Here is a 9,603-nt window from a genome sequence, read left to right as displayed (position 1 = left end):
GCACAGAGGTCTAGATATTTAAAACTGGTTTTGAGTGTCTCTCCAGTATCATAAAAGCTTTTAAAAGAAACAGTGGTGGTCAAGTTAGTGATTTATGTACATTTAATCATGCATATGCAGCAGGTGTGAATACCCTCTTCTGTAATTAAATAAACATAATAATTGTCTTAATCTAAGTAGCTGAAAATTACTCAGAATTCCATTGTTAACCACATTGGAGAAGGGATTATTCCTTTAATAATATAATAATACTTAATCTTATTTTGGTTGCAGTTTTGATGGTTTTGCTTAGGTGTTTAGTATTGTCCAAGGCAGACACACAGTGCCTAATTCAGAGTGATTTTCAATTTTTTTGTTGTTAATAGCATATATTTTTTCTTATAGTAGATGGCGATAATCATTAGTGCATCTAATGATCAAAGTTTTCTGCTATTATAATTAATTTATATTCACTGTGTTTACAGGGGAAAATATTTTTATTTGGTTGTTCGCACCCAAAAATGTCTTGGCTTTTATTTACTCTTCTTTCAACATTGAGTTAAGCAGAACTGGATCAGAAGTAATTACAACTTTCTTCCCTCTCAACAGGTTTTCGAAAAATCAGTCTGGACGACCTCCGAAAGGCTTACATTGTAAAAGATGTGCAGCAATATATTCTGCATCGTTTAGACCAGGAAGAAGCCCTGAGACAACACCTCACAAAAGAAACGGCAGAAATGCTGAATCAGCTTCACATCAAGAGCAGCGGTTGCTTTTTGTATCTGGAACGTGTCCTAGATGGAGTTGTGGAGAATTTTATTATGTTACGGGAGATCCGTGATATTCCAGGAACATTAAATGGCCTCTACCTTTGGCTCTGTCAGAGACTTTTTGTGAGAAAACAGTTTGCAAAGGTCCAGCCTATCCTTAATGTAATTCTTGCAGCCTGCAGGCCCTTAACCACCACGGAATTATATCACGCGGTGTGGACCAAAAACATGACACTGACGATGGAAGACTTTCAACGCAAATTGGATGTCCTGTCGAAAGTCCTTATCGATGGCCTTGGAAATACAAAAATCCTGTTTCATTACAGTTTTGCCGAGTGGTTGCTGGATGTAAAGCACTGTACACAGAAATACTTGTGTAACGCCGCAGAGGGACACAGAATGCTGGCAATGAGTTACACCTGCCGGGCAAAGGATTTAACACCGTTAGAAGCTCAAGAGTTTGCATTGCATCTCATTAATTCTAATTTACAGTTGGAGACTTCAGAGCTGGCTTTGTGGATGATATGGAATGGCACACCTGTCAAAGACTCCCTGTCAACCTTAATTCCTAAAGAGCAAGAGGTATTGCAGCTGCTGGTAAAGGCTGGTGCTCACGTCAACAGCGAAGATGACCGCACGTCCTGCATTGTTCGGCAGGCCCTGGAGAGGGAGGACTCCATCCGCACCTTGTTGGACAACGGGGCGTCCGTAAACCAGTGCGATTCCAATGGGAGAACGCTCCTGGCCAACGCGGCCTACAGCGGCAACCTCGACGTGGTCAACTTGCTGGTGTCAAGGGGAGCAGATCTGGAGATCGAAGACACCCACGGGCAAACAGCACTGACCTTGGCTTCTCGGCAGGGGCACACCAAGGTGGTCAACTGCCTCATTGGCTGTGGGGCCAACGTCAACCACACGGACCACGACGGCTGGACGGCGCTGCGGTCAGCAGCGTGGGGAGGGCACACGGAGGTGGTGTCCGCGCTCCTGTACGCCGGCGTCAAAGTGGACTGTGCGGATGCCGACAGTCGGACGGCGCTGAGAGCGGCAGCGTGGGGAGGGCATGAAGATATTGTGCTGAATCTGCTCCAGCACGGTGCTGAAGTTAATAAAGCTGACAATGAGGGCAGAACAGCTCTGATCGCAGCTGCGTACATGGGGCACAAAGAGATCGTGGAGCACCTGCTGGACCACGGTGCAGAGGTGAATCACGAGGACGTGGACGGGAGAACGGCGCTGTCTGTGGCTGCGCTCTGTGTGCCGGCCAGTAAGGGACACGCCTCGGTGGTCAGCCTCCTCATCGACCGCGGTGCTGAAGTTGACCACTGTGACAAGGATGGCATGACTCCACTGCTGGTAGCTGCGTATGAAGGACATGTGGACGTGGTTGATCTGCTCCTGGAAGGAGGAGCTGATGTTGATCACACGGACAACAACGGCCGGACACCGCTTCTGGCAGCAGCCTCCATGGGCCACGCCTCAGTCGTGAATACTCTCTTGTTTTGGGGTGCAGCTGTTGACAGCATTGACAGTGAAGGTAGAACAGTTCTGAGCATAGCATCTGCGCAGGGCAATGTTGAAGTAGTACGGACTCTGCTGGACAGGGGGCTAGATGAAAATCACAGAGACGATGCAGGCTGGACACCTTTGCACATGGCAGCTTTTGAAGGTCACAGGTTGATCTGTGAAGCTCTTATAGAACAAGGTGCTAGAACAAATGAAATTGATAATGATGGACGGATACCTTTCATATTAGCCGCACAAGAAGGTCACTATGATTGTGTGCAGATGTTACTGGAAAATAAATCCAACATTGATCAAAGAGGCTACGATGGGAGAAATGCTCTCCGGGTTGCTGCCTTAGAAGGTCACAGAGATATAGTTGAGCTACTGCTCAGCCATGGAGCAGATGTGAACTACAAAGATGCTGATGGCCGGCCAACACTTTATATCCTAGCATTAGAAAACCAGCTTACAATGGCTGAGTATTTTTTAGAAAATGGTGCAAACGTTGAAGCAAGCGATGCTGAAGGAAGAACAGCACTCCATGTTTCCTGCTGGCAGGGCCATTTGGAGATGGTGCAGGTGCTGATAACTTACCATGCTGATGTGAACGCTGCAGATAACGAGAAGAGATCTGCTTTGCAGTCCGCTGCATGGCAAGGCCACGTGAAGGTCGTGCAGCTTCTCATCGAGCATGGTGCTCTGGTTGACCACACATGTAATCAAGGTGCTACTGGACTCTGCATTGCAGCCCAAGAGGGGCACATTGACGTTGTCCAGATATTACTGGAGCATGGTGCTGATCCCAATCACGCCGACCAATTTGGGCGCACTGCTATGCGAGTTGCAGCCAAAAACGGACACTCCCAGATTATTAAATTACTGGAAAAATATGGTGCATCGACTCTGAATGGTTGCACTCCGTCTCCAGTCCACACAATGGAGCAGAAACCCTTACAATCAGTCTCCTCTAAAATGCAGTCCTTAACGATGAAGTCCAATAGTTCAGGGAGTACTGGAGGAGACGTGCAGCCTGGAATGCGGGGATTATCCAACGGGCCTGCGCACGCCTTCAGTTCTCCTTCGGAGTCGCCCGATTCCACGGTTGACCGTCAAAAGTCATCTTTATCAAATAATTCCCTGAAAAGCTCCAAAAATTCTTCTCTCCGCACCACGTCCTCAACAGCCACTGCTCAGACGGTGCCTATTGATAGTTTCCACAGCCTGTCGTTCACGGAGCAGATCCAGCAGCATTCCCTGCCACGCAGCAGGAGCAGGCAGTCCATTGTTTCCCCTTCTTCCACAACTCATTCCCTAAGTCAAAATCATAATTCACCAAGTAGCGAGTTTGAATGGAGCCAAGTGAAACCCAGTTTGAAATCAACTAAAGCGAACAAAGGAGGCAAAACAGACAACTGCAGCAAGTCTGGCTCAGCTGGAAAAAAAATAAAGCAGAGTAGTTCCTCCCAACCCAAAGTGCTAGAGTATGAAATGACTCAGTTCGATAAACGAGTACCTATTGCCAAATCTGGGACAAGCATGCCGCTGAAATCAATGCCGCCAGAGCCACAGTGCAAAATTTTGGTCCCTCCAGCTCAGCAAGAAGTTGGTCGATCTCAGCAGCAGTTCCTGATTCACCAACAGAGTGGGGAGCAGAAGAAGAGGAATGGCATTATGACGAATCCAAATTACCATCTTCAGAGCAATCAGGTTTTTCTCGGCAGGGTTTCTGTCCCACGAACAGTGCAGGACAGAGGGCATCAGGACGTGTTGGAAGGCTATCCCTCCGCAGAGACAGAACTCAGCCTTAAGCAAGCCTTAAAACTTCAGATTGAAGGTAGCGACCCAAGCTTCAACTACAAGAAGGAAACACCATTGTAAAAGGTAACCTACCTAGTCACAAAGGAGCCAAATGCCTGCGTTTCATCTTGTGCATTTAAAATGTGCTAAAATTGCATTTTATTATCGTTTACCATCATAATTGCTTATGTGATGAATGTTAAAATCTTAACCTGGCAAGTGTTTCCTTTGCTGTCATTTAAAAGCGTCAGCCACAGAGGAATTGGATTGCTGTCATGTTGTCTGTTGAATTCGCTTGCTCCAATTGTGCCCCACTGTCTTTGATAAGTGACTGCATAAAAGAGCAAGTTTCACATAGCATTGATTTGGAATTTCATTTTCAAACATAAGAACAGATGAGAATTTTAATATATGATATTTTCAGGTACAGTCTTTATTTCATTATTTACAAAAATGCTCCTCAGGAAGTTTCTAAAGGTTCTTATTAAGTTATAGGCAACCACTCTTCTGAATGTGGATTTCAAGGGTAAAGCATAAGTATATATAAATTAGAAAGTTAAAATACTATTCTAAGCTTTGATTTTATATTTTTGTTACTGTAGAGGTAATCCTCCTGTAAAAGAGGTGGCTTTTCTCAGAGCAAGATTATAATCTATGTTACAGTACCAATTTTCTGACCATTCTGTTGTTCTTAATCAGGGGAGGTCATTTAGATCTCTCACCTCCTCTCCAATACTGAATTTTAAGCTGAAAAAGTAATTACAAGTCTCTTTTTAAGACCTGAATTGTCAGTGAGTCAGCTAAAATAGTTTTATTTTTCTCCCTCTTCCTGTTGAGGTGTATGTTTTTTATGGTATTTGGAATGCGTTAATATATTTTCTGTTTGAAATTCAGAGAAGCAGCATTTTTATGAAATGTGTGCGCACCTCCTATTGCTTGCTCGCTTATTTTTGAAAACATTTTTTTGTGTGTGAATGCAGCATTTTGGACAGCTCAGGCTGCTGCTCCTTAGAACAAGAATGTTCTTGCCAGTTCTGACTCAGTTCTGATGCAGGTCATCAAAGACAGCGTGTTTCTAGGACAGTTGCAGGTGGTGCAGAATCCACAGATGGAAGGTTTACAGTTGTCAAAAACACATAAGCACGCATTTTCCCAAAATATCCTGGAAAATGATTTTAATGGAATACATCTGTAGATGTAGCTGAGGTCCCTGGAGAATTGCAGAGCGATAGAATGTTGTGCAGGACCCTGTTGGGTTGGCTTTTTGGTTAAATGAAAATGTTTGAAACAATAAAGTGTTTAAAGAGCATCTGTGCTAGAGCCTGCACATTTGTAAAATACAAATATTAGCCAAGGGTCACATGAGCTGTGGGACAGGACAGCAGCAGCAGGCATAGAGAGGAATCATCAGCTGGGAGAGAAAAGGCCTTAAATCTTCATAGAAGTTACAAGGATTTCAGATTCCCACAGGAGTACATCATGCCCAAACAGGATAAGAATTTATTTGTAATTTTTTCCTGCTTGCATAAAACTTTAAGACGTGTAATTAAGGATTGTATTTCCTAACTCTTACGTGCCTGCACCTGATGTTCATTGCTTGCTTTCATGTTATACTTCATTGTAAATCCATTGCATTGTTCTGACATAGAATGTATTCGTCTGACCTGACCTGTCATCAAAAGACTGGTTTGGGTGAATTTTTCCAACTTTATTTATTTTAAAATATAAACAGCATGTAAAGAAATCTGAACATTCCACATATAATAGTAAAATTTGGCTCTGCTTTATCTGGAACAAAGGGCATGTGACTGAAAATTCAGGGTTTCTCTCAGTGAAGTTCTTGGTTATGCAAATGTCTAAAACAAGTGAGGTGTGAATAACCAAATGGTTCCTTCTGCTTTTCTCTTAACGCTTTCCAGAGCGTCATTTTAAAGATGGGAGTTCAGAACAATTTTGTGGATTACGAATTGCTTGGCACAGGCTGTAATTTGCCTCCTCTTTTGCCAAGTCTCAAGCACAGAAAAAACGGTAATTTCCCTGACCGGTGGATAAATGAGTCACCTGTGGGGAATCACTTCAGAAGTACTCCACGGGAGCACCACAGGAATGGCTTTCCTTCCCTGGCTGCTGCTTCCCAGCCTATCCAGGAAGCTCTCCTGCTGTGGGGACCCCCTAGCTGCTTGGGATGGCAGAGAGCACAGGGAATCAATCGCAGGATTGGGGTTAGGCAGGAAACTTCTCCTCAACAGGTTGTTGTTGTGTGCTTTTAACTTCAGCTAGGGACGATACAGCTCCCTTTCTGACAAGACTGTGTTACAGACTATTTCAAAGCTTAATGTTTTTATTTTGTACTTCCAGGCCAATTCCATGATGCTGTGAACAGAAGCGCTTCTGCTCCCAATGATTTATCAGCTGGCTGGGATGAAAGCAAAAAATGCTTGTTTAGTCCACCTAGAAATTCAAGAATGTGATTCCTACAGTACAGTTACCTTAATTACTGTAATGTGCCTACATTTTCAGGCTGCCTTCTCAGTATAACCCTCTGTGCTTCAAAATTTTATTTTGTGTACTTTGTATTTAATACACAGAATGAGCACTTTTTTTAATTGCAGAAAGATATATGCTGTATTTCCCTGACCACAGCTGAAAATGGTAAGAACCAGGAATTCTGATTTCCTTTTCCAGATCGCTTGGTAGAGGTGCATGTGCCACAGTGAACTGTGTTATGGAAAAGGCAGTGCTTTTTGTATTTATTTTTCTGTGGCTAAAGAAAATAAGCAAAGAGTTTGTCACATTTGCATTGTTGTCATGTATTGTCAGTTCCCTGTGTACTTCAAAAAGTTCCCTCCAGAATTACAAGTCTTGTAACAGTATTTTATAAATACTGTACTTGTGTGTTCTGTCTGTGTAATTGCTGTTCAGTGGTGGCAAAGACGCCGGACTGCAACCACCTGCAGTATCTTTGGGATTTTTAAGAGGCAAAAATCTACTCTCTGGTACTACAGCACCAAATCTGGATGGCAGACTGGGACCACTGAAAGCAATAGGCTAATTTTGGACACTTGGTCTTCAATAGCCTCTGTTATTGCTACGGTGATGAGGTAACTAATATGGGTGTGTCTGAGGTGCTAAAAGGTCTGATCCTGCTTTCATGTATATCTCTATACATTAGAAACAGCTCTTTCTCTTTTCCAAGGTGAAGGACTATTATTGGGAATGTCAGTAAAGCCAACCATGGAAAATACAGACACTTTGTTAGTGAGGCTGAGAGAATATGCAGCGAGAGTGCAGTGGAAAAGCACAGTGAGAGTACAGAGATTACTGAGTTAGCCCTGTCCTGAGACAATAACTTCTTAAAGCACAAACTTGTATGAATGTGGTTACTGCTTCAGGGGGATTAGGTAGAGCCAGCGTGTCTCTGTACCTGGAGCACGGTTAATCAGCGGTCGGGAGAGTCCATCTATGGATAATGGAAAGCTGGCTTCCCGCTCTTACAACAGAAAAATTTTACTTGTATGAAAGAGAGCAAAGTCAAGGTCATTGTTGTGAAAGTGAGCAGTGTGTTTTTCCTTTGAACGTGCACATTTTACTTGCACAGTTCTGCAAGTGACAAAATGAAGCAGGTGGGTTATTTTCTCCTACAAATGCAAGCTATATTCTACTATTCGCCATTACACAGCCTTGCTCTTTAGAAAATAAGCCTATTTTTGTATGCAACTATTTCTTCTAAAGGCTTGGGTTTCATCTTTTTCATACTTTAATTCTGATCATTCCAGAAATAAGAGGATAGAGAACTGAGGTTATTTTTCATAGCTGATTAATTAGATCCTTAAACTTTGATGAATGGCCCCTGGATGTATATGTAGTGCATATTCTGAGGCACTAAAGGGCTCCATGTCTGGTTATTATGATCAACCATCATCAGAATATTTTTTTTTTTAAAATCTTGCACCTCCATTCTTATTTGCTTGTTCCTAAATGTAAAAAAAGAATCTTTTATAGTCAGGCATTCAGCATACAGTAAAATTAGATGTTAGAAGCTGACACACAGCAATATGGATTATTCTGAATGTTTCGTATATTGAATTTCTTGTCCCCGTGGGACAATTATAAAATAAACATAACAGGAGTCTGGCAGAATGGCCTTAAGAGGGTTAGTGGCTTAGAAAAGAGAAAGTACCAAAATGTTCTCAGCAAACTTGTTCCAAACCTCAAGTATAGTACATTTGCAATACTGTGCAAGGATACAACTTTTCTTAGTTATTAGATGTACGTTTTGTTCTGTAGAAAGGGATCCCTGAATGCCAACATTTTTTCTACTGACCTTGACTGTCATTGGGATATATTTATTTAATTTTATTGTGTTGTTATTAATTGCACCTTGTGAACAGAGGACGTAAAAATATGGCCAGTTTCACAAGGGGCCACAACTTATAGATAGTCTGGCGGGTTCTGTGTGAATAGTATTTACATTTGAAACAGTCACTGGGGAAACCCTCTCTCCAAATCAGCAGAAAGCAGACCTGTCAAAAATGTTTTCAGAGTGACAATTCTGCCACATTTTAAATATCCCTTTGGAACAGAGCATGAATTGCTTTAAATCATCTATTTTCTCAGAAGGTCTGCGTAATTCCACATTGCTGTTGCGTGTGATTTTTAGCATCACCATTTGTGAGGGGTTTGTGTGCCAAGCAAAGTTGCTGTTCTCCCCCGTTGCTCCCTCTACTCTGCCCTCTCCCATCTGTAAATGGCAGGGAGGTGAGCAGAGGGGTGTAGCTGTGACTCAGCACAGCTCCTTCTGCCGGGGCAGCAGTTCTCATCACCACCTGAAAAACCTGAATCAAACAGGAATCCTGTTTCTCTTCATCCCATTTCGCTGGTCCTTCCAAGGTCATCTCCACAAGACATCCAAAATTCTTGACAGGAGAGCTGGGGAAAAAGACTGTTTTGTGGACACGGATATCAATACTGTGTGCATGTGGAAAAACTCATCTGGAGAGAAATGCATTAAGAGATACCGAGGCACAATTGATGCATTTTTGTCTTCTCTGTGATCAGTATTGAAAACGTTGCCGTTTCTTTAAAACTAAAAAGGTGTTTTCCCTCCTCAGTTACTCTGCTATGCAAATGTCTGTTATGCTTAATATTCCCCATCTGAACTCCTCAGTTAACTTGGTTTGCAGATAGACTGTTTTTTTCCTGGAGTGGGTTGTAAATAGCCTTTAATGTACATTGAATGAATTTCACATTGTAAAATTTTTATTTTATTCCTTGTATTATATTAAGCGAAAATCCCTGTGTATATTAAAGTGCATAATAAATATATTTGCTTTTCAGCAGACATCTAACTGTTTTAATTTTTCTACCTCATTTCCTGGGACATTTCAGGAAAAGGTTATTAAACTTGATTGACTTTTCTGTAGTACTAAATGAAGCATGATGTGTGTGTCCAGTAAGCAGCCCAGGCTAGCAAGCCTCAGACCCTGGCATTAATTCCTGTGGCCCTGAGCATTTCCAGGAGAAAATTTGCTGCATGTCCTTCTGTTTAAAA

General features: G+C 42.5%; 1 protein-coding gene across 1 annotated transcript in view; it reads left to right on the top strand.

Annotated features, from left to right (window-relative positions):
• The window catches only part of ANKRD50 (ankyrin repeat domain containing 50), a 39,615-nt gene extending 30,267 nt beyond the window's left edge, over positions 1 to 9,348 (top strand). Inside the window, exons 4-5 of the mRNA XM_082281223.1 lie at positions 589 to 4,136; positions 6,411 to 9,348. Of these exons, the coding sequence (XP_082137349.1) occupies positions 589 to 4,133 (3,545 nt within the window). The 3' untranslated portion in view covers positions 4,134 to 4,136; positions 6,411 to 9,348. The remainder of the gene's footprint in view (positions 1 to 588; positions 4,137 to 6,410) is intronic.
• Positions 9,349 to 9,603: the final 255 nt, after the last annotated feature.

The sequence above is a fragment of the Coloeus monedula genome (genome assembly GCF_965178545.1).
Source record: "Coloeus monedula genome assembly, chromosome: 5".
Taxonomy (NCBI): domain Eukaryota; kingdom Metazoa; phylum Chordata; class Aves; order Passeriformes; family Corvidae; genus Coloeus; species Coloeus monedula.
The sequence above is the reverse complement of the archived record's forward strand: the minus strand, read 5'-3'. Positions and strand labels throughout refer to the sequence as shown.